Raw genomic sequence first — 25,482 nt, forward strand, 5'->3', positions numbered from 1 at the left:
GCCTCTCTCCGCGCCGTGCCCGCCGCCGCTCCTCCTCCTTCCTCCTCCTCCTGCTCCTCCTCCCCTCGGCCCGGACGCGCGGTCGAGTCGGGAGCGCCGAGGCCTGCCCGTGGAGGCCCGTTCCGCGCCGCTCCGCCATGCTGGCCGGTTGCCGGCGGGCGCTGCCGGCGGCGCTGGGCCGGGTGGTGCGGGGCCGGGCGGCGGGGCCGGGCCGCCGGGCCGTCAGCACCAGCTGGTGCCCGGTAGGCGCCGCCTTCGATGCGAAGCAGCAGCAGCCGCAGCAGCTGCGCGGCGGCGCGGCGGGCAGGGAGACGGTGAGCGGCGGGAGGGGAAGGGCCCGCTGCGGGCAGGAGGCGGCCCTGGCCGCCGGCAGCCCTGCGGGTTGCTCGTCCTTCGTGTAATTTGTGACTTTACAGCTTGTGACTGGCGGGGGCAGGCGGGGGTGTTTCAGAGGATAGCGCGGTTACATCATTGTAAGGGTTTGTTTGGGTTCTAATGAAGAATTCGTTCTGTTTTCTGGGCGCACAAGAGTTTAATAATCACAGCCTCGTTTATTGAAACATTTGTTTAGAGCCTCAGTAGAGACCATGTGTACATAGGTATATGCATTACCCCTTCCAGCTCTTACCTGCCTGTGTCTTTTTTAATCTGTCAGTGTCGTAGAATCATAGAATGGTTTGGGTTGGAAGGGACCTTTAAAGGTCATCTACTCCAACCCCCCTGCAATGAGCAGGGACATCTTCCACTAGATCAGGTTGCTCAGAGCCCGGTCCAACTTGACCTTGGATGGTTCCAGGGATGGGGCATTGACCACCACTGTGGGCAACCTGTTCTGATGTTTCCCCACCCTCATCGTAAAAGCTTTCTTCCTTTTATCTAGTCTAAACCAACCCTCTTTTAGTTTAAAGCCATTCCTCCTTATCCTATTGCAACAGGCCCTGCTAAAAAGTTTGTCCCCTTCTTTCTTTTAAGCCCGCTTTAAGCACTGAAAGGCTGCTATAAGCTCTCCCTGGAGCCTTCGCTTCTCCAGGCTGAACACCACCAACTCTCTCAGCCTGTCTTCATAGGAGAGGTATTCTCTCCCGCTGATCATTTTTGTGGCCCTCCTCTGGACCTGCTCCAACAGGTCCATGTCTTTCCTGTGCTAAGGGCTCCATAGCTGGACACAGTACTCCAGATGGGGTCTCACCAGAGTGGAGTAGAGGGGCAATGCACTTTGGCAGTGCTTCAAAATCAGTTAGACTGCTGACATCCTATTGCATGTATATCATTCTTGACATTCAGTTGCTTGTGGCAGAAAAGCATTTGTTTGCTGGGTTGGTGACGCTGAGGCTTTTTGATTTATTTCTTTTTAGGGTGAGTCAGGTAGGTTTGTTAATGAAAGTCCTGGGAATCTAAACAAAGTTCCTGGACAGCTTAGGGTGTGCATTTTCAATGGCTCACTGCATGCAGGTAGGCAGAGTACTTAATGCTTGTAAAATCCAGGTGTTATTGTGCTGACTCAGCTATTTCTGCTGTGATCCCCAGGCTGGTGAAGCCTCTGGGACTAAGGGATTCAGTGAAGAGAAATCTGACCTCTCTTTATAATCCAGCACTTGTTTGGGAAAGTTTTCTTGGGTCTCTCCCGCCTCTGTGACTACACTGATGTAAATCTTCCTCCAGGAAATAATCCAGTCAAATATTGTACATTTGCCTGCTCTAGGGAATGATTCCTGGATTTGCTTGGCCCATGGAGAGGTTGTAGAGTTCTTTGGGAATAGAGATGCGTGTTTCAGGCTTTCAAAGAGGCTGTGACAGGTAGGGTGTAAATGCCGAGGCCAAGCACAGAGAATAATGCTGCAGCCGCACAGCCACACCATTGAAGAACACAGGGACCTGCACCAGGCTTCATTTTTTTGTAATTTTTTAATTTTTATGTCAAACTTGGTGTCATATGTAAGAGGAGCCCCATGGCTAATTTATCTCTTAGAGGGGATACCTCCTGTTCACAGAAGACTACATGCACAGGAGGAGCTCACTTGGAGGGTGAGTGGTGATGTAGCACAGCAGGAAGGCCAGGAGCTCTCTGGGACATTGCAGAACACTGCATCAGCTGGCTGAGGGTCTGCGTGAAGGGGCAACCTTGAGTCTCTTGTACAGCAAGCATTATCGAAGGGTGGTGTGGTACAGATATATTTATCACAGAATCACAGAATCACAGAATTATCAGAGTTGGAAGGGACCTCTAGAGATCATCTAGTCCAACTCCCCTGCTAAAGCAGGATTGCCCAGAGCACATTACTCAGGACTGCATCCAGGCGGGTCTTGAAAATCTCCAGGGAAGGGGACTCCACAACCTCCCTGGGCAGCCTGTTCCAGTGCTCTGTCACCCTCACCGTAAAGAACTGTTTCCGTGTATTTGAACGGAACTTCCTGTGTTCTTATGTTTGTGTGCATGTGTTTATATACACATGTGTATATATATAAAAATATCTTTTTCATTGTTCATTTCAATCCAGTTACTGTTCCCAAATAATAAAGTAAAACATGGGAAGTGTGAAGAAAGGGTTTCTGTCTTAGGATGGTCAGCTTATAGCAACAGCATCAGGAAAAAAAAAAAAAAGCAGTTTTAGCAAGTGAATTTGCAGCTTTTAATTTATTGGGATAAATACTTCTAAGCTACATGCAAACCTGCAACTGACTGCTATAACATAGTGTGGAGAGGGTGCATTGTAAAGTGACTGGCTTGCAGATTTTGAAATCCAGATTGTGGTTTTTAGATGCTTAAGTTAAATTTGGGAAGGGATGGATCTCATGTGAAATCATGTACCTTCTACTGTTAGATGCTGTAGTTAGGAGGTAAGGAGATGTTCATGTTGCAGTTGGGTGGTTGCAAAGGGAGTGTATTCTTGCAGAGATGCTGTTTTATTTTAATGGTTTTTTACTGTTGTAGGTCTGTATTGTGGAACTTCTCTAGCAGGTAGTGTTAGCAATTTTGTTTGATCTGCAATAGGACCTCTCTAAGTCTCTTCCACAAATGCAGAACATAACTGCTGTCTGTGCCTACCCTGCCCAAGTCAGTGTGTTTACCCTGCCTTGTTGGACAGGGCCAGGCTTGATAAGAACTTCAGGAATAAAACTTCATATCATAACATTTTTGAGTTGTTGCTGATCATTCCTTTGAGATTTGGTGCCAATATTTGGGGCCCATTTAATGAGCCTGAGACCACTGTCCTATTACCTGTAGTCCATTGATACCTAGGGCTGCTGGCCAACTCATTCACTGTTTTGCTTAGTCCTTGCATTTCTTAATAAGTCTCTTTTGCTTCAGAGGGATGATTTTCCCTCATTTCGGAAAGTAAGTGGACTTCCTATGATTTGTCTAGTGCCCATGCTTTGGAAGCAAGATAAAAAAATGCTTTGAGAAAAGTATGGTGTAGGAGGTTGTGGGGTGGAAGAGGAGAATTTGTGAGGGTTTGATGCCAAACTCAAAGTTTGCTGAGAACAATCTGCCTAAAAGAACCTCAGTGAGGTTTTGCTCTGTGAAATGATGATGTGTGATACCAGCGTCTTTGACTGATTTTGTGACTATTCTCTCTACAAAGATACTCGTGGTAATGTTTTGGTGAAGTGCCACAATTTGCTAGCTAGGGTCATTCTAATAAATTTTGTAGTGATAATTCCATCCTGAAACAAAGGGGCAGAAATTGAGGTGGGTAATAGTGATGTGTTTTCATTGTGTTCTGCATTGCAGGGTCTGTTTGGTGTTCCAGAACTGAGCTGTCCAGAAGGATTTCAAGAAGCACAGGACAAAGCATTGCAAGAATCGGAACAGCTAGTCCAGAAGGCGTGTTCAACACCACCTGGGCCAGAGACCGTAATGATCTTTGATCAGCTTTCAGATGCCTTGTGCAGAGTAGCAGACTTGGTAAGTTACTTTTTCCTTTATTACTTGAAGCAATTTCTTTTAAACTGACTGACTTAATAAGCTTACACCACCTTGTTCCATTTTATGATTTTCTGGACTGCAGTAAATAGTAGATCAGCCCTGTGAAATTCTGTATTAAGACAGAAAATTAAGTTGATTGGAAATTAATTACAAAGGCTTTTACTGAATGATAGGTAACTACAAATCCTGTCCAACTGTCCAGTTAATTATAAGACAGACGTAAAAATAGTATAAAGGCCACAACAAGAAAAGTAACAGTGAAATCAGAATTGTATTTCTGTTGTAATATTAATACATAAGCTTTCCAGCATCACTTACATTATGGAAAACAGGGGATTGCTCTCAAAGTTAAATTTTGGGTTGCAAAACATGTGGTTTTAAGTTATGAAAGTTTATATGTGAATCTTACAGATTAAGAGCAGCAGATGAAACTAAATGGTATTGCCTTTTATTAACACAAGAAAAAATCCAGATATTTCCTCGATTGCATTTTCTGTGGTCCACACAATTAGAGTGCTTGATCTGATATTCTCTGTCACAGAATGATAAGTTTAATGGAGCACTTCGTATTGCTCTCTAGAGACTGTTTGCCCAAAGTATATCTTTTATCAAAGCATCACTCTTTGTTTGAAGGAAGCAGGCCCAACACTCTTCCCATGCGGTCAGCCCCTTCTTCCACCTATTGTAAATTCCTTTCTTCCACCTGAGCTTTTTCAGAAGGTCCCTACTCAGCCATGCAGGTCTCCTTCTTCCCTTACCTGACTTCTTGCTCTTCGGGATGCACCGATCCTGAGCTTGGATGAAGTGATGCTTAAATAGCAGCCAGCTCTCTTGAGCCTCCTTACCCTCTAAAGCCCTCTCCCATAGGATTTGTCCAAGCAATTCCTTGAAGCCATCAAAGTTAGCCCTCCTGAAGTTTAAGGTTTCAACCCTACTTGTCATTTTGTGTATACTGCACTTAATCCTAAACTCAATCTTCTCATGATCAATGCAGCCCAGTCTGCCCCCAACCTTAACATCCTCCACCAGTCCTTCTTTGTTAGTCAGTACTAGGTCCAGTAGTACACCTCTCCTGGTGGGCTTCTCCACCACCTGAGCCAAAAAGTTAACAATGCACTGGATGAACCTCCTGGACTGTACATGCCATTCTGCGTGGCCTTCCCAGCAGATATCAGGGTAGTTGAAGTCCCCCATGAGAATCAAGGCCTGCAATTGTGAGGTGATTTTCACCTGTTTGTAGAAGGCCTCATCAACTTCCCCATCCTGATCAGGTGGCCTGTAATAGACACCCACAACAGTGCCTCTCATATTACTCTGCCACTTAATCCTTACCCACAAGCTCTCAACTTGCTCTTCATCTGCTCCCAGGGAGAGCTCGATACATTCCAGTTGCTCTCTCACATAAAGGGCGACTCCGCCACCTCGCCTCACTGGCCTATCTTTCCTAAAGAGAACATAGCCCTCCATGACAGCGTTCCAGTCATGTGAGCTATCCCACCACATCTCAGTAATTGCAATGAGATCATGGTCCTGTGACCGCACGCAGATCTCTAACTCCTCTTAATCAATCAATCAATATCTAACTAAAACACTAATATCAGAATTAAATGGTCATAGTTTTGTATCAGTTTGCTGAGTTAAAATTACCTCCGATGTACTATTTTCAGGTTTACACGTTCAAAGATGCAGAGTTTGCAGAGCTCTGTCTAGAAGCAATTTGGTCATTGTTAAATGTTGGCAGGAATTTTGAGATCTCCCATTCAGCACCCATTCTGTCAATATTATACAGGATTTTAAACAGGGATTCTAAGAAGTAAAAATCTTAAGTGTATAACATTTGTAAGTTTGCCTTTTCAATCAAACTGCAATCATACTGTTAAACAAAATCAAGATTGTTTCATTTAGTTCCTGTAAAATCATGTTGAATGTCTTCAATGTATTGCTAATCTTTAATTGAATATATATTCCTAATCTTTAGTTCTTTATCATTTCAATGCCAGAACCTCCCTGAATTCATGTTGGCAGTCATGGAAGCCCCTAGCTCTCCAGCCCCCTTTTAGCATCCTTCTAGCCTTCTGAACTCATTTAAGAATTTGGAAACTTACTAAAAATTTGTAAGTCAAATAAAAACCCTGTTCTGAATCCAAAAGAACTTCTGGGTTTTCTCTTTAAACATATTTATTCCTACTAGGTAATGATGCCAAAGCATAACTTGATGGTCTATACACAAGAGTAAACAGGGTTTGAAAACAAAGTCTTTACCCACGTTTTGTGGTGTGCTTTCTTCTTAACCATTAATTTTAGTTTTTAAATGTTATTACAAAAGATTTTTAATCCATTGGAGTATCTGTGTTTTAAGGACTCTAATACCCAAACCATACTAAAAATGTTTTTAAGAAGTGAATGGATTAAAGATACTTTTTGGAAAGATGCATTCACTGTCTGGTTTAATAGTTGTCAGCACAGTTTTCAGTAAACTTTATTTTTTAGAAAAAAACCAAATTCTGCGAATAGCTTGCACAGAACTGTAGAAATAAATGTTAATGTAAGTGGAACTACTTGAGTGCAGCTTTGCTTATAATTCAAGATTTTTTTATTTGTCTTTTTGCCTCACTGTTTTCTTCTTCTACTATGTCAGGCTGATTTTGTGAAAATTGCCCATCCTGACTTTGCATTCAGAGAGGCTGCTGAAGAAGCTTGCAGAAACATTGGTACCGTGGTAGAGAAGTATGTTTTCTTCTTTTTTTTTTTTTTTCTGTCTCCATATGCATCTTTAAAAATTACTGTATGATCACCTATGAAAACAGCAATCACCAAAAAAATATGTAGGAAGGATTTGAACCTGAGAACAAAGTGTCAGTCTTGCTGTTACAGATATTTAGGGATTTAGCTTTGTCACAGTATCTCATGAAAGGTTATTCTATTTTAGTTTCAATTTATGTTCTGAACAGTTTTTAAGTTACCAACTGACTCTGTGTCATCTAAACCCGTCAAAGACTCAAAGCTACATTTTTCTAGGACTTGTGACAGTTAACTAGCTGTTGTAAAGCATATGTACAAAATGCTAATTTGTTTTTAAGATTTAAGCTGTTATATAAGCTGTCAGTGTTTGGACTCAATGATCTTAAAGGTCTTTTCCAACTTAAATGATTCTATGATTCTAAATGATTCTATATTTCACAACACTTTTTCTCCTGGCTTGCTGACCCCTTGAATTCCAGCCAGTGAGTGGGATTTGTGAAAGAGGAAAGGACAGTCTCCCATTAAAATGAGTGTTTGAGGATGTGTTTGCCTAGGGCTGTGATATATGCCTGGTGTACCCTGGCACACTTCTGCTTTATTTAAAACTCCATTTCATAGAACATGTTCTTAAAGACTTCTGTTTCTGAAGATTGGCTCTTCTTTGCGTCCTTTTTTTTTCATTTTTTTTTTTTAAAAGTATCTTAAAAACCTAAATCCTGAAAGTTACCTCGTGGACCTTGACTACAGTGAATTGATTTGCTTCTCTTCTGCTCTTGCTGCTGAGAAGATGGAAATGTGGTGATCTTTAGTTTCCATATACAGCGTCCTTTCAGTATCTTCCCTTCCCGTGACATTCAGGAGTAGCCTTCTTAAGTGAAAGCTTTACCAAGCAGTACTGTGAAGGTGACCAAGAGTCTGCTGCTTCCCTCAGGATTCCCAACAGTGGAGGCAGACTGGTTGACCTGGTGTCCCACAGTAAGGTGCAGAGGCAGTGAAGCCTTTTGCACTCTAAGAAGCACAGTAGTGCATCAGTTTGTTTAGTCAGCCTTGTGACTAACATGGCTGGCTAAAAAGAGAATTCTAAGATTAAATTCAGCAGAAATTGTTGCTTTGGTCTTGACAGTGTGTTTGGGAAATCGCTCGCTTGAAACTGGATTTTTCAAGACAGACTGAGCACACCATCTAGAACAATATGGCTTTAATATCTGAATACCACTTCAGATTTAAAAATTGTAGAAAGAAGAAAGTATTCACAAATTAACCTGAGAGGTTCATAAACTATTGTAAATGTTCAAAACTAGCTATTGTTGAATGTTCATTTTCATGGGCAAATGGTATCCCTCAGGAACTGCTAACAATAGGTATCTGCTTTTAGCTGCTTTTTGACAGAGTGCTGGGCCTCTGATTTAGCACCTTCTCTACAGAGGCTTTTCTGAAGTACAGGCATGATGCAATGTCTTCTTCTGTCTCTAAACTGGGTATTGGAAATTATTAAATTCATTTTATAAATCTGGCTGCAGAGGCTTCCTGAGGCTTCCTTAGCTGATTTAAGAAGTTAATGTTCAAGACTGTCAGACTGGGGGCTGTTGCCCACCACAGCTATGCTGATGTACATGTATGTGTTTCATTTCCCACTGTGATTCCCACCCAATAATCCAAGTCAACATACATACTTGTAGTTGACATGCCAGCAAATCTGATGGACAAGTATTGCCTGGCACAGGGACAGTGATGAGTATCTGGAAATGTTCTGGGGATAGTAAGCTCTCGGTCTACTTCAGTGGCAGCCAGCAGCACGTTTATCTGATGGCAGACTTGAACACAGATTTTTGTTTAATGGAGTCTGAGTCCTTTCAAAATAAGGGTTAGAAAACAGTTCTCACCTTTACGGTCTCACTGTGGTTATCTTGGTGCATAAAAAATAACCTGTCATTCTTAGACTTACTCATATTTGCCACAAAATGCCATCCAGAAGTATTTTCCTACTGGATGCACAAGAGCTGTTTCCGTGTCAGTTTATCCACACATCTTTTGTGTACACATTTTGTAGTGTTTAAGTGTGATTGTGAACGAGAAAGCATTTTGAAAATTAAGTCCTTGGGTTTTAATATTGTTTCAGTAAATATTAAGCTCTGTCTTTGAATAAGTAATACCAAGAGACTGAAATATTAGTGTTTGTTGCTAATGCATGATTCTTTTACTCTGTATTTTTCCAGATTAAATACAGATGTTGAACTGTGTCAGAGTTTGAGACGTCTACTAGCTGATGAAGTTGTTATGAGTTCTCTAGATCCAGAAACCAGGTACTTATTAATGCTTATAGATTTAGATTTTTTGATAGTATATATCATTCCTTATTTTGCTTATATTTTCATGTTTTATTAAATTATCTAATACAACTGGAAAACATACCACGTTTCTGTTACTAATTTATTAGTCACTACAAAATTACCTGCACAGGAGTTAGGAATTTTGTAGTTCTGTGGTCTTGGAGAATGTCTCTGTGCCCAAAGCATAAGATATGTTTAAGATGGATAACTGAGATCTGCAAAAACAAAAAAATGAGAACTTAAGATTTTCTTCAATAACACCATTTTGATTAAAATGAGGTGCTGTACTGTTGTGCATATGTCAGTATTTTTAGCTGTAAAAGTAGGAAACAGACTAAATAACTTGATTTCAGTTTATAGAAACTTATTTATATCTTTCAAAATCAGATTATCAGTATATTTATATAAAGCTTAGTTTATGATTGCTGTAAAACGTTTTATTAGCTGCTTATTCAGTTATAGTTTGGAATTATTTCTTCGCTGACATGGTTAGACAAGATTAATGTTTAAGTTACTTCCTTCTTCCTTTTTTCCCCATGATCAAGGATGTTAGATTTGAAGAGGTGTTTTTCTGATCTGTTAGAATAAATGAAGTGTCAAATTAAAATGGTAATTTGCACAAATTTGTTAAACACCTAGATTAATGTAGTGGAATTATTTTGAAGGATATTTTCAATGCAGATGACTGAAATAACTACAAAGGAAAAATCCTATTTCAGTGAGTTGAGTACCTAAAACATAGGAAGTTTGTGTGAATAACAACACAGTTATATCAGTATTGTTATTCTCTGTAAAAGACATTAACCCTAAATAACTACTGTGGACGAAATCTGTTAAGAAATTGTGCGTGCTATCAAATGAGGCTGTTTTAATGGGGATTTACTGTATTTTTAGGCGAGTGGCAGAACTTTTTATGTTTGATTTTGAGATCAGCGGCATTCATTTGGATGAAGAAAAGGTAATTTTTGGCTATAATATATGAACAGAAATTTGCCTGACTACCAAAGTCCAGATAATGAAACACGTGGAACATGAATCATGTGATTCTGGGCCAGTTTGTCCTCCCAAGATTCCCAATGTCCTCTGTGGAAGTGATTAATTCTTCTCAGAAGTGATTAATTTTGTCTATTTTAAATCACTTCTAAAGTGTGTTTTTTAATGTTGTTTTAGACATTAATTGGCTGTTCTTCCCAGTTTGCCCCTCATCATTCCTTTGTCTGTTCTGAAGAGTTATAAGCAAGACCTGGGAGCCTGCTTCCTTTGATTGGTGTCTGCAGCAGATATTTAAAATGAGCGCTTAGCTGTCTGACCAACTTATTTACAAAGGGGTAAAAGCAGCACCCTGTGCGCTGTGGTGACAGGTTAATCAAGTAGAGTGTTTTAGAAGGGATCAGGTGTGTGTCCAAGCTTTCCTTTGGCACTCACATAACCAGAAGTTGTAGATTTTGTGCACAACTGAATGTCTGGGCACGGTCTGATTACACGTCTTGGAGCTTTTACATGCTTTTGCAGTAGTTACTGTTGGATTTGCCAAAACCATTAGCTTTCACCATGCTTTGTGGTATGGATGCTCTGTTGGATGTCTGTTCATAGCTCATGGCCGTGTATAAAGTTAATACCTTTTTTATTTGAGTCATCCCCCCGAAAAAGATCTGTACGAAGGTTCTTTTACCAGATTCATGTGGTAAAGTTACTCTGAAGAGCATGTGATGGTGTTTTGTGACTTGGAAAATGCTTCTAGAACACATTTTTACAATTACTTTGTACAAAGAACAACTCTGAAACTTGGACTCCGGGGTTTATTTCTGATTTGACTATTGGTTCTATGGTGCTTCATCCCCTTTCAGTTAAAAGTTCAGTTGCCCCTTATTTTTGCATGTTTTCCTCTTCTTCCTCTGCCTATTCCTTCTATTGCTTGCTGCTTAGTGTTTCTTTTCAATTCTCATTTTGAACTTTAGACATCCTTCACTATTGTAAGTTGAAATTTACTTCTGATACAAAGGATTTCTGCTTTGTAAAATAAAACTCAAAAGATGTGTTTTAATGAGTAAAGGTGGAATGAGAGCAGAGAGATCTGCAGGTTTGTTATTCTTTGGACTCTGTTGTATCTGTACCCTCAGCCTTTTCTTTTGAACTATGAACCCACAGGCAATAGAGAGCATACTCTCAAGTTCACTGAAGCAAATCTTACAGTAAGGTTAAATGTGTGAAGTACTGTACTGATGGTGATAAAACCCTACATCACAAACTCCTCAGGGAAATGTTGAAATACCAAAAATGCCCTGCGGTCTCCAGAAAATAGTGCAATATGAACAGTAACAGGAGAACTGTAATACTGTACCTGTTTCAGGATGCTAGTAGGATTTATCCATCTCAGTGATGCTTCTTTTTTTCTCCTCTGTGTTTTACATAGCAATCATATTACACATAGTTTATAAATGCTTTTCAAGCCACTAGCAAAGCTTATGTAAATTCTACCTAAACTCCACTGTACATTTTCTTGCTGCTGAAACAGAGGCATTTTCTTTCAAATTTCAATCCTGTATGAAATTATAGATCTGTATGAGCATCTGATCTTGTTGACTTCAGCCCTACATTAGGATTTTGTCGATGCTGTAGCTCTAATCTTAAATGTTGCATTTTCTGCTTAATTTCTGGAAATGTCCTTTAGGTTTTAGAAACTTTAGTTCTGCTTGTACTATGTCTGAAGATATTATGTATTTTGTACTTTATTTTTCTTACAGCGTAAAAAGGCAGTCAACCTCAACGTCAGAATATTGGATTTATGTAATGAATTTCTGACAGGAACTCACCTTCCCAACAAGATTGACAAACATGTTTTGCCAGAGCATATTCGGTATAATTTTACAGCTGAAGGCAATTACTTACAAGTTGCTGGTCTGCATGCTGATTGTCCCGATGATCTGGTGTGTATTCCCCAAGTTTGCTTTGGCATACTCTATAGCAGAAGTGCCTATCAGTTATTTTAATAATATTTTAATAATTTGAGGCAAATGCATGCAGTTTATGATGATGATGTTCTGCCTAACAAGAAAGAACTGTTTTAGAACATAATAATCAACGGCAGCCTTCGCTGTAGCAGCTATGAGGTGAAGATCTTGAATGGATCGAGGAAGAAGAGGGGCAGAATACAGACCCTGGATTTCAGACACGCAGGCTTCAGCTTATTCAGTAAACTGGGAGGTGAGATCTCATGGGATGCAGCTCTGAAGGGTAAAGGAGCTCAAGAAAGCTGGCAGTTCTTTAAAGATAGCATCCTCCAAGCACATGAGGATACTAAGATACTCAGTAGCGGCGCATCCTGGTATTTAGAAAGCCAAGCAGTTGTAGTCAGGAGCCAGGCTTGGCAAACAGGGAACTCGTGACAAAGCTTCATCTCCAAAAGATAGCAGACAGGACGTAGTAAGTAAGGTGTATGACTTAGTGGCAGCAGACACATAAGGCTGAGGTGCTGATTGCTTTCTTTGCCACAGTGTTCACCAGTGAGTTCTTCCAGCCCACTGTGCTTAGTGAAGGGGTTCAAAGAGAAGAACAACCAGGAGTAGATGAGGATCCAGTTTGGGATTACTTGAGAGAACTTGATCTGTACGAGTGCTTGGGACCAGATGGGCTGCATCCAAGGGTCCAGAGAGAACTGCCTATTGTCCTTGAAAGACTTGCAGTCTTTGGTAGGCTGTGAAGATCAGGGAAGAACCCTGGAAATAATATATTCCACCCACCTTCAGAAAGGCCAGAAGCCTCCAAATTGGGGAACTACAGGCAACTTAGCTTCACTTTGATCCCTAGGAAGATTAATGGCGCAGTCCAAGTTAACATTACAGTCTGGACTGGTGGACAATCCAGGTTAAAAAAACTCATTTTGTGATCAGACTCAGAGAGTAGTGATTGAAGTGTTGTACTCTACTGGAAGGCTGGTAATGAGAGAAGTGTTGCAGGGGTTTGTCCTGGGACCTCTCCCATTTCACATCTTTATCAATGACCTATAGGAGGTGACAGAGTGCTTGCCTACCAGATTTGCAGGTGATACCAAATTGGGACGAAGAATTGATACACTGAAGGGCAGGGCTGACATTCAGAGTGGCCTGGAAGCTGAGGGAATAGTCCAGTGGGAATCTTAGATAATTCAAGAAGGATAAATGCGAAGTCCTGCACTTGGAAAGGGAGATTTCCTGGCAATAGTACAGGCTGGGACTGCTTGGCTGGGTTTGATCTGTGAAAAAGGCCCAGAGGGTTGGCGAGCAGCAAGCTGAGCATGAGCCAGCAGTGACCCTGGCAGCAAAGAAGGCCAAAGGTATCCCGAACTGCATGAACAGGGGCAGAGCCAGAGACTAAGGGAAGAGATTAGAGCTCTTTACTCATTATTATTCAGGAGTAACTTCAACAGAGGCCACCAAGATGGCCAAGAACTGGAGTGCTTGCAGTGTGAGGGGAGGCTGAGGGATTTGGGCTTGTTCACACTGTAGCAGAGGTGGCCTTGGGGTACCCTGACAGCAGTCTGCCAGTACCTATGAGGATATAATGGAGAAGATAGAGCCAGGCTCTTCACAGTGACAGGAGGACAAGTGGCAACAAGTTGAAGTGAGAAATGCCAATTGGAGAAGATTTTCCTGATGAGGATACCCAATTAGTAAAACAGAGAGGTCATGCTGTCTCTCCATTTGTGTAGGGTTTCAGGACGTTACTGGAAAAAGCTTTGTGCAACTTGGTTTTACTTCGTTTTTGACCCTGCTTTGTGCAGGAGGTTGGATTAGAGACCTCCTGAGGTCCCATCCAACCTGAATTATCCTCAGTGGTCATATTTTAGTTATTGTTGATGATGCTTTTCTAAAAAGAATTCATTCAGAGTTTGTTTATAAATTGAAAATTAATTTAAACTCTTTGAAATGTGACAGTGGTTCATTAGTTTTTTAGATATGACTCAGATGTCTGAAAACACTCAAGTGTTCTGTTTTCACTTACTATAGAGTTAAATAATTGAAGCAACTTTGAAATCTTGTTTGTCATGAAAAAGAAAAGCTTACTGTGGTAGAACCCAAGCTGTAATGTTTATTTTGTGTAAGAAATTAAAAATTAATTAAATTATGGCCCTGATAAGATGTAAATAAAGGAATACCACTCATTGGGTGTCATCTATAAACACTTGTCCTAAAAAATAGAGTGATCTGTAGAATTGCTACTGAAGCTATGAGTAATATATCAATTAAAGAGTGCAGTTCTCTGAGTCAGATCTCTTGGGAGGCTCTTGGGAAGTCACATAGTTTAGGTTGGAAGGGACCTCTGGAGCTTGTCAGTTTGAGTCTGATCCTGTTCAGAGCAGGATCAAGTAGATCAGGTTTCTCAGTGACATGTCCAGTTGAGTTTTGAAGACTCTCCAAGGATGGAGATTCCATTACTTCTCTGGGCAGCCTGTTTGACCACCCTCACTATTTTTTTTTTTTCCTGATATCAAATTGGAATTTTTCATCTTCCAACTTGTGTCCATTGTTCTCTATGCCCTACTGATAAGTAGATAAAGACGAAGATCTCCTTTGAGCCTTTTCTTTAGGCTGGACAAACCCAGCTCTTTCAGCCTCCATTCTGTATCATGTGCTCCAGCTCCCAAACATCTTGGTGGCCCTACACATGACCCATGCAAGTATGTCAGTGTCTTTCTTGTCCTGGGGAACACAAATCTGGACATTGTACTCCAAATGTAATCTGGATAGTACCAAGTAGAGGGAATCAATCACATCCATGGACCAGAAGGCTGTACTCTTTCTAATAGAGCTGTTGTCCTTTGCTGAAAAGTCACACTGCTGAACCATGTTCAAGGAAGGCGAATCATCTCACCTACTGATTTGCTTTTTTTGAAATGAAAGCCTGGTGAAATGGAACAGGTACAAAATGACTTGTGAATTATTATAGTCACATTTTTTATAAACCCAGGACCTTCATTCTTGTTGGATATAAGATCCAAGAAGGAAGCTTATTTCAAATGAAGACAAGCATAAGTTGTTGCTGGATTTCTTAAGCCTATTCCATATGTACAAAATAAAGATTGTCTTCAATTGGTTTGTGAAACATAAGAAGCATTTACCAACTTTTCTGAGGCTTGAGGTGATTTCTTTTTTTGAGAGTAATAAAAAAAACTAAACTAGAAATAGGAGAAAGTAGGAGAACAGGAGATTATCTTTAGGGAGATGGGCAGACTAATAGTTTGCTACTTCAAAAGAAATAAGGCTTTTCTCTTCCTCTTTTTTTTCTCCCCTGACCCTGTGTCTGGTTCTTATCAGATCCTTCCATAAGCCTGCTTAACTGACGTGCAGAGAACAATTTGGCTTTCTTTTGGGTTTATTTTCAGAAGTTTTAGTGAGTTAAGACAGCCTACAGAGTGATCTGAGAAGCACAGATGTTGGCAGAATGAAGGAGGCAATGAGCAGAAAGGGGACTGTTGACAGGACTAGAGAACAGGACCCCTTTTGGCAGTGTTGATCTGTTGTGTTGTCTCATTTCATTTCCTCATTCCATCTTTAATGGATAAGAGAGCAGTAATTGTCAGACAGTCATAATTACTATTGTTAAAAGGCTTTAAGCCTTTTCCCAACAATATCAGTGAAATATGGCTGTAATGCCAGATCTTCAATTGCATCACTTGTTTCCCTTAAAGATTGCACTGTAGTAATGTGACTTTTTTTTAATTATTAGGTGCGAGAAGCTGCTTACAAGATTTTTCTTTACCCAAATGCTGAGCAATTGAGCCGTTTAGAAGAATTGCTTGCTAGTCGAAACAGTCTGGCACAGCTGGTTGGGTACGACACCTTTGCCCACAGGGCTCTTCAGGGAACAATGGCCAAAACTCCAGGTATAAGGCATGTGTGGAAGGACATATTGAGAAATCAAATGCAGTGTGTTAGGTATGAGGTCAAAAGTTGTTAGTTTCTTTTGTTGAGTTTACACGTATTTCTTCCATTGAAGTATCTTATTGCAGTTACCTTTTGCTGTATGCAATACTCATGCTTTCTAAATGGCAACACTTGCTGAGTAGGAACCAGTGTTTTTATTCAGAACCAGTGCTCACTCCTTAGATTATGAAGTTGCCATTGTTCCAGAATGTAACAAAGTAAATGTGATACTAAATTCTCTTGAAATGCTGGCACAGTGGTCAGCGTAGTAGTTTGTTGTTCTAAAAAGAACAGGCAGCTTGTTTTGTTTGGAACGTTTTGATGTAAACATCTTTTAAGGGAAGAATTCACTTTTTTATTTTTTTCCCCCTTTTTACTTCTAGAGACGGTAACACAGTTTCTGGAGAAGCTTTCTGACCAGTTGTCTAAAAGGTGTGTCTTTTTCACTAAGTTGTTTTCCTAACCATATTCTTTATTTCAAGAATAGAGGGACCTGTGCACTGATAAGTCAGTTAGTGCTGCTTATTACATGCTGTGATGGAACAAAAAGCAAGACTCTCAGAGTTCTGAGGGGAGCCATCGGCTTAGAATAAATTCTGTGTCTATGATCAGAGAACACCCAGGACTGAATGCCACGAGTGATGCGCCAAGAAATGCGGGCAACAACAAACAATAAGGCCAAGTTTAAGTGTTGAAGAACACCTCCCCTGGTCTTTTCTCCATATGCGCAACTCCATAGATTTTACATCTGTAAGCAAATTCCCCTGATTGTCCTTCTTGCCTCCAAGAGCACAAAACAATTTCATCACTGTGTATAAATGGGGTGTATTGTAAGAAAGAAAATGCTTTGGAGGTGTGCAACCAGAGTAAGAGGGACTTGATTTGAAGGTACCTGAATGACAGAAGCAGAATGGAAAAATTCTTTTACCATAGTGTATGGGACTGCCATTTTATAGAGTACTATCAATCTCTGATAATGGGCATTTTGTTAGGATGCAGTATTATTCTATACTTTATTCCGTTGCTCAAAAATCTTTCATTAACATTTTCATCATAAAAATATTTTTCAGAACTCAAAAAGATTTTGAAATGATGACAAAGATGAAAATGAAGCTGAACCCCCAGAATTCAGTAAGTTACATTTTCATGTGTGGTTTTCTGTTTTGTTTCTTTTTAAAAATATAGTATAAGCTAACCTCGTTCTCCAAGGAAAATTAACTCTATTTTAGTGTGCTACATGTAGTATAATTAGAAAGAGAAACTGTCTTCTGGCTTCAAATGCTTTTTGACTGCCTAGCTGGTATTTGTATTAAAACCAAGCACTGAGTGTGAGATAGCTATTGGTTTATACAAAATGATACTGAGATAACAAAAACATAAAGTGGTGAAAGTGAATATTACTTTGTTTTGAATTAATAGACTCATTTGAAAAATAAAGGCTGTACTTCAGGTTAGATGTATGTCCAGTTTGCATATTGTATTGTATGTGTCCTAATTCTGTACGCAATTAGGTCTATCTTTTTATCTGAATTGAATGTATTTCTTGAAATCTGGTGTGAAGTCCCATTATGTTAAAAAGAGGTTTCAAGTTATGATATATGATGCTATTTCTGATGGTGTTTTTAGCACTGAATGTTTCCCATTACATTTTAAAGTTCTGTGACTTGTCAAAACTGCAAAAATATTCAAAGGAAACAAAACTTCTACTTTGCGTTCACTTGTAATTATAAGCTGGAATTCTCTTTCAGAAGCTGATGCCGTGGGATCACCCTTACTATAGTGGCGTCCTTCGTGCTGAGAGGTAAGCTCCTTATGTTCGTGATTGTAATGTAAATGAGTGTCTTTTATTTCATTCCTTGCAATAAGGATAAAGAAAGTCCTCAATGTAAACAGGATTTCCTTCTTTGAAGATGTATTTCAATATGAAAAAATAAAGAGTATCTGGTGGGACAGTTGTTTGTAACATTTCTTAGTTACTGCTGGAATGCCTGTAGAAGTTTTTGGCTCTTCTGTTGTTTTACGGGGAAGTATTAGCCCTCTTTGAAGATATAAGAGGATGAAATGGTTTCAGAACAGCTAGAAAATCCTTGTTCTTGTTTTGCTTTTAGCTCTTGGCTGAGCTGCAGTAATGTTTGAAGACAAATTTTGATCACTGAATACAATCCAATTCCTCTTCATATTTTAACTGTATGGTACTTCTTACTAAACATGTACCTATCATCCCCTTCTACAGACTTGAAATAGCAACTTCTTTAGTAGATTTTCACTGTTTATGGATAGAATTCATTCTCCTCTCTCCTGCAAAGACTGGGAAATAAATCCTCTACACTGACTTAAATAGTGCTCAAGACCTTTGCACATAATGAGATGCCAACTCTGAAAGACGTGAGCCCTGCATGTTGCCTTTATTAGATCAGCAGCGATGACCTTTTAGGTCTGTGTTGGAAAAGATAATTTAAAGTTGTGCTTCTCTCACAAGAGGGGGAGGAAAAATCTTCCTTGGCTGCAGATTTGTAGGTTTTTGCTTTAACCAAACTTGGAGTGGATGTATCTGGTTAAAGGAGCAATTTACAAAAGCTATGGTAGTACAAATGTGGCATGGAAGGGTGGCCAGCAGTTGGCCCAGCTGTTCTGCTGCTTTCTTGTACTTCGTTACTGAGGCAGTACTTTCATGAGCAGCAGCTCTAGTATTGGCCTTGTCTTAAGCTACTGCACGCTCAGATGGGAACTGAGCTGTGTATGTGCAGCAACGCTCATGTCCTGGGTGTGCAGAACTTGCCATGCAGGGGAGTGAGGGTGATGTCCAGTTGCTGGGTCTGCTCCCAGTAGCTGATGCTGGAGCGCACAGCACTCCACAGTGTGTGTGGTGTGCGTGGATTGCTTGTTTGTGGCATGGCCTGGGAGCGGCTGCGGCTGCTTTTGTTTTAAACTGGACAGGTAGCAGACACGCTTCTGTGAAAGTGGAAACGAAGTAGTGGTTATACTGGAGGAGAGTTAAGGTCCGTCTGTCTTCAGATCCCATCTTAGCAGCAGTGAGTAGCAGTCTATGCAAGGACACTGTCATACTCGTTCAAGATACGTACTATCTTGTAGTTTACAGATCTCCTTTACCTTGCCTGCACAGTGTATTCAAAACAGCAAGGATTACCTTCTGATACATAGTGCCTAACATTCCTGTCAAATGCTAATGAAATTTATTGTCTATGTATCCTATTTATTGTCTACATTTCCTACAGCATCTCCTTTCCCTGTTTTCAGAATTAGGGTGTCCCATAAGGCTTGGAGCGTTAGGTGTACAAGGCTCTGTTTGTTTGTTTCTCCTCCTGGAGGAGTGTCTTCTGATACTGTATTATTGTCCTTCTTAGATCATCTCATGAAGCTAACCATACTGTAATTAAGTTGCTGTTGATCACATATAGATTATTCTCTTCATTTTGGCGTTAGGAAGAAAAGTATTTCCTTCCTTCTGGGGCTTGGTAAAAGACCCAATAAAGTTACTTTACTTTAAGAATTGCATGGTAGCTTTATGAAGGGAGAGCTGCAGGTAAAACAGACCAAGTCACTGGCAATGGATCTATTTTTTATTTATTTAGGCACCAAGTCTGGCAGCTGGATCAGTGTGAAGAATCATCTAAACCTATGTAGGGCCTCCCTGATTACAATGCAGGATTGGGGCCCAGACGCCTTCTCCCTGCAAGTTGGGCAGCAGTATTTTTCTCCGGCGGGTATAGAGACATCTACAAGACAGGGAAGGAAAAGCAGTTTTCCTCTCCATCATGTGCAGCAGTGTTTTGCTAAAAAACAAGGGCTTGGGTCTTTCACTGTCCTGTTTTCTGTATAGTGGTCTGTCTTTGGGCAAAGTTTTTGATCTGACAGTGTCTTAACAATGCTTTATATTCATTCTGCCCATATTGTAGGTAATTAACAGGGTACTGGGTAATCAGCCCTGAAAAGGTAAAACTCACTTCTGCACAGCAAAGTATCAGTGGCTCTGCTTTATGACTGAAACTGAGCAGGAGTCAGGGAGTATTCATACGACAACCAGAGAACAGGACTACACCTTGTAATGTCTGTGCCTTAGATGTGTTCTATTTGCCAGTTATTGTCTACATAAAAGTGAATCCACTATCCTTTATCCTGTATTTGTACTTACCTCTGTTTGACCACATCCTTGAATGCACCTTGGATGCTATGGTATGTTCAGTTCAACACTTTTGTAACTGGAAGATGAGAACCATAGCTGTCACAAAGCTTCATACTGGCCGGAGTTTGACTTTTGGCTATTTGTCATTACTCTCTAACTGAGCCAAGTATCTAAGTATCTTGTAGTATTAAATTATGTCTCTAAGGAAAAGTGATGTTGTTTTCCTTGGTTTGTGTGTGTGTGTGTCCTCGAAAAGAATTTATACTTTCTGGGTTTTTTTGTTGTTTTTTTTTTTCTTTAATTGTATTGTGTTTCATTTTATTTATTTATAACAGAAATAAATGATTTAATTTTTACTTACTGTATCCTACTTTATTTGCATCATAGAATGACAAAATATGTTTTCAAACAACATATATTTACCTGTCATGTATTTCTCCCATTCTTAGTATTCTTTGTTTAGTAGATTAATTTTGTTTTTCAAGGGTTTCTCTTTTTTGGAAGAAATTTACTTTTAGCTTTATGTCTTTTAAAGAAATGCTGTGGTCGTATTTCTAATAGTGCTGTGTGCAGAGTGTGGGTTACATTTTTGTCTGTTGTGTTTTGGGACTCAGTAGTAGTTTGTGTGGTAGATTTCTGTATTGTTAGGAATTTTTTTTCTTAATAAAATGTTTTTGTTGAAAGGGAAGCAAATCTATGTTTTTGGGTATTTCTTTTGGACTACTGTTGTCACTGTGGCTCCAGTGAGTTCTGAGTACAGAACCATAGTTTCCTAGATATTGTCAGGTACATAAGATGGAGATTATCTTTACAAACCTAGGTATAAAGGCAGAGACTACAGGGCTTTAGTTCTTGATTAAGTAACTTAGCTACATTCTAATATGTTCTAATATGCACCACTAAGGGGTGCAAGAAATATTAGATAGGACAGTGTCTGTGTCTGTTGAAAAAGGTTTACTGTTTCCTATTTTGGTCTATATGACCATATTTGCAACCAGCAATGTTGTGATCAAACATTAGACAATGTGATTCAGATGTGAGCTTTTCCTTCCTCTTTAGTTCTCCAGATTTTAACCAGCTATATCAAGTTGTCTCAAGTGACACTGAAACTCATGACATATTTTTAATGTGTCTGTTTTATATCCGTATCTTGTATATTTTAAATGTATTTTTGTATTTTATGTTTAAATATATGTTTATTCTCTATTAGACAGGATTAAGGAAACAAATCCTTTGTTAGATACCTCATAATTAGTTTTAAGAGCTGGTTATTTACTGCTGAAGAATTTAGGATATTCCTATGTGTTTGGACTATTGAATTTTAATGACATTTACTGTCATTATCAGGTTGCCTTTATTTTCAGTCTGCTTCTATGGTTGTTACTGACCATTTCTGCTGTTTTGTAAGTTGAACAGCAGGAGGAGCTCCAGACTTAATTCACAGAGTAAGTTTTTCTTTCTGTAAACTTCACAATAATTTTGTTTCTGTCAGCTTTCACCAAGTCTTTTCCCTGGAAACTTGATCCTACTTCAAAAGTGTAAGTCTCCCATTGATGTAACAGGATAGTTTACTTTTTTTTTTTTTCATTACATTAAGTAGCCTCTCTGGCTTTAAACCCACACTTACAACAGTGTAATGTTTTTGTAGCTATAGTTTAAGTGACAGAGAAAATAGATGTCAGTATAAATATACTTTTAAGAGAAACTGGAGACAAAAGTCTGAAATTCGTGGTAGTAGTATCTTAAAAGAAGATAGAGTAATTAGGAGAACCTCAAGAATTTTGGCAGGCTAAGGGTAATAAAACAGTGAATGCTAGAACATGCTTCAGCCTCCAACAAGTAAGAAGATGTCTAATATGTGTATTATAAAAATAATACTGTTGAGTTTTAGTGCAGGCAAGTACCATGGTATTAATTAAATCCCATTACTTCTCAGTAAGTGCAGCTGCAGTTATAAATAATTCTCAAGGCCCTGATCTTGCAAAAAGATGTAGTAGCCTTGCTGACTTCTTCCAGGTCACAAAAAAATCCAAAATGCTGGAATACACCTTTTGAGGTCAACTGTTTGCCTTGGAGGTGGGATTGACTATGCTTAAGCCACTTCTGACGGAGGCACAGAACCATCACGGTGAACTTAGTATATTTGGTGTTGACTCCTGTTTCCCTAACCCTGGGGCTTACCAGGCTGGGCTGACTTCGCTGGCTGTAATTCACCGTTGGGATTTTTGCCAAAATGTCCCAGATTTTATTCAACTCGCAGCTGTGCTGTGCTTGCAGGGTATTGCACTCTGTGCTGGTCTGTCTCTTTGGGACTGCAGAAATAAATAAGACTGGCCTTGGGGATGAACAAATCAATGCCAGAATGAGCCAGTTCCCTGCTGTGTAGGAAAGAGAAGCCACCACAGCAACTGAAGGCGTTTTGGATCTTGGGGTGACCAGCTGAGCAGAAATTAGGAATAACCCACCTCCTGTACACAGGCTGCTGGCTTCAGGGGAGAGTGGGCAGCACGTTTGTTTTTTCAGAGGGGTAGGGACAACACCAAGGTACCTAACCATGACTCTGGATGTTTCTAAAGTTGCTATAAGCTGCAAGTAATGGTGAGCTGTGCAAGTTACTTGTAAACAAACTCGTTTACAGTTGCTTGTCGTTAAATTATTTTTAGTTTTATGAAAGCGTGTTCTCTTTTGGGAATACCATGTGGAAAAACAGCCCAGACCCTTTGCGGAATATGGGAGAAAACTGTCACTCCGTTCAAATTGAAAGCTGAAGTGGAAAAATAATGCAAAATTTAAAAAGAACCAGGAAATCTTTCAACAAGAGTGCTCAGAGAGAAGGAAAACTTTCTATAACTATCTGTTTGTAAGCAAGGGAAGGCATGGCTTCTATTAAATCAGCTAATATAGGTGCAAAAAGTCCACTTAACTTACCAGCCACTAAGTTAGTGGTCCAAACTTTTTGGAGGAAAGCCTGAAAGTTATTGAAAAGGCTTGCTGTGAAGCAGAATTCAAGTTTCAAGAATTATTTCTTTATTCAAAACATTGTGGAAGGACAAATAAATTGGTGTTGATTTGAAAATGAAGTCAAATCTAAAGGTTGTGTACAGCGTCGATACCAAGCCAATATTCCGAATTACCCTCTGACCTCCTCCAAAATATTCTATGAAGTACAATTAACAGAAAGAAAAAAGGAATGTGAGATACAGGTGCTAGTTTATGGTTGATGAGAGTACAAAGACTTTCTATTATTATTATTATTATTTTTAAGAAATCCAGAGTCATCTATAAATCATGGTTAAGAGTCTCCCTTCAGGTAAAGAATTAAATTTCATAGTCTGGCATGTAATGAAAATTGGAAGGGGGTTTCCTTGTCTTGATCTCTAAGTTAACCTGAGGGGTTCATCTCACTTTTATCTTCCACTAACAAGATTTTTTCAAGTTTCTTTGAAAGTTTTGAGAGAATCTGTTTTATTAGAGATAGTTAACTTGGTGTTCTATATTTTCATGGACATCAACAGGATAATAATTTTTCTCAAAAAAAAAAAAAAAAGTCAGGCTATATCAGGGACTACATTTAATAGCTATTGATATGAATTCTTGCTGAGCAGCTAATTTGCAGTTTTTAAGAGTCTGAATGCTCGTGTTCTGAAGAACAGTGATCCTTACTCAAATATCCCTAATGTCCAAGTTTATAAAAAGCATTCTTAATAGAATAGATGAAAGTCATGCTACACAAAACAGTCTTAGTTTCCTTCCAAATATACAGCTTAAATGAAAGTGATTTTAAAAGTCTGCATTTTATTTAGACTCAGTGAAGTCATACAAGCTTAGAAACAATTATTTATAATGACATACTACATCTTTGTTCTTCACAGGGACACAGCCTTTTTGTTTGAAGCCTGCTGTTCTTGAAGAATAACCAAACCTCATTGTGTCAGTTAACTTCTTTTTAAAATTGGTTTTTAAATTGGTTTGGCTACATTATTTCTTTTAAAAATAGTGCTGGGCTGCATACTGTAAAAGTAAGGTGTCTGGATTTTTTAACATAGTTTATCCTTTAATATAAAGCAGGAATTTACATCAAAGAAACTACTGTTTTCTTTGATATTTCTGCTTTCTTTAGGAGAGTACTGAGATTTCTCTTTGTAAAGTTTCTGAGCTCACATTCTGACATAAAGTATATAAGAACATTTTCATTCTTTCCTGGGCTTTGCTGTAAATATAAATGCTTTGGCATTTGAAATCAGATGTTCAGAGTGAATTAAGTTATTGGAGTATGTTTTAAGACAAAATTAAAACAGAACAAACTTCTTTTGTTAATTTTTGTGCTTCTCAGTCATTCACAGTTTTGGACATTTAAGCATATGAATTATGCAATTCTACAGGAATAACAACAAAATAATTTAAGGTTTGTTATAGCAATGAAAGGGACTGCTTTTAATTCTTGATTATTTTTTTTTTAAGTCAAAGTATCTAACTGAAAGTTTAGCACAGAGAAAAATATTCTTTTCCACTGTTGATGACTTTATGTATATATTTGTTGATGCCATTTCTGATTTGTTCAGAGTAAGATTTATATACTGGTGTCCTTTATTTTTTCCATAAATGTAATATGATATTTCCTATATCTAAATGAAAAGTAATTTTTTTTTTTTTAATATCTAGTCATGTAAAAATGCCTTCTTGATTTCAGGAAGTCTTCTTTTAGATTAATAATTGTGTTTTCTGGTGTGTATGTCTGTAACGGATAGAAATTTTGATATTTCCTTTTCCTGCTCTTCCAGAAGTGCATTCAGATCATTTAAGTTTCATGTAAGGGCTTAAGAAAATTTATGTGCTCAAGTTCAAGTGTAGTTGGGAAAACATTTTGCAGAACTGCAAGTATCAAAAATCAATATCTACCTGTATTTTTGACCTCAGATACCCTAGAAGAAAGGTTCAGTGGTAAGAAATCTTTTTGACTGGAGCATGTCACGTTTTGCAAGGTTCTGTTGCGATTCATCAGACCACCATTCTTCCATCTCCTTTGCCTGCATTTTCAAAGGCATCTTCCCATAGAAAAGACTGCTGTTCATCTTTTTGGGATTCAGGTATACAACATGCAGTCCAGTCAGGGAAGACTAAGTTCCAGAGAGGAGCAAGAGCTTGTAGCTGAGCAGAAGACTTTTAGTTAGCTCTAGCTGGTACCTTGCTAAGCCTGAGAGTGGCATTATATTTGTGTCTGCCTTTGTCTGGTGACATAAGCATCCCGAAAGCCTAGTTGAAGCACTTTGAATCACCTTGCTGGGGCCCAAAACTCACATTTTAAGTGAAAGGGTGTCCAGACAGGATGTTTAATTCTTGCCCTTGGCTTGCTTAGCTGACCTAAATCCTTTTTCTTCCTTAGGAAGTGCTGTAACCATGTTTCCATGTATTTGCCAGCTCTGGAGATGGCAGTAC

At 39.3% G+C, this 25,482-nt stretch overlaps 1 protein-coding gene across 1 annotated transcript in view; it reads left to right on the plus strand.

The window, feature by feature from the left end:
- The first annotated feature begins 119 nt into the window (after positions 1-119).
- MIPEP (mitochondrial intermediate peptidase) overlaps positions 120-25,482 on the plus strand; it is a 77,875-nt gene continuing 52,512 nt past the window's right edge. Inside the window, exons 1-10 of the mRNA XM_082485813.1 lie at positions 120-314; positions 3,734-3,907; positions 6,567-6,655; positions 8,887-8,973; positions 9,895-9,958; positions 11,745-11,927; positions 15,706-15,862; positions 16,286-16,334; positions 16,973-17,033; positions 17,651-17,703. Coding sequence (XP_082341939.1) covers positions 138-314; positions 3,734-3,907; positions 6,567-6,655; positions 8,887-8,973; positions 9,895-9,958; positions 11,745-11,927; positions 15,706-15,862; positions 16,286-16,334; positions 16,973-17,033; positions 17,651-17,703 — 1,094 coding nt within the window. The 5' untranslated portion in view covers positions 120-137. The remainder of the gene's footprint in view (positions 315-3,733; positions 3,908-6,566; positions 6,656-8,886; positions 8,974-9,894; positions 9,959-11,744; positions 11,928-15,705; positions 15,863-16,285; positions 16,335-16,972; positions 17,034-17,650; positions 17,704-25,482) is intronic.

The sequence above is a fragment of the Vanellus vanellus genome (genome assembly GCF_965231255.1).
Source record: "Vanellus vanellus genome assembly, chromosome: 1".
Taxonomy (NCBI): domain Eukaryota; kingdom Metazoa; phylum Chordata; class Aves; order Charadriiformes; family Charadriidae; genus Vanellus; species Vanellus vanellus.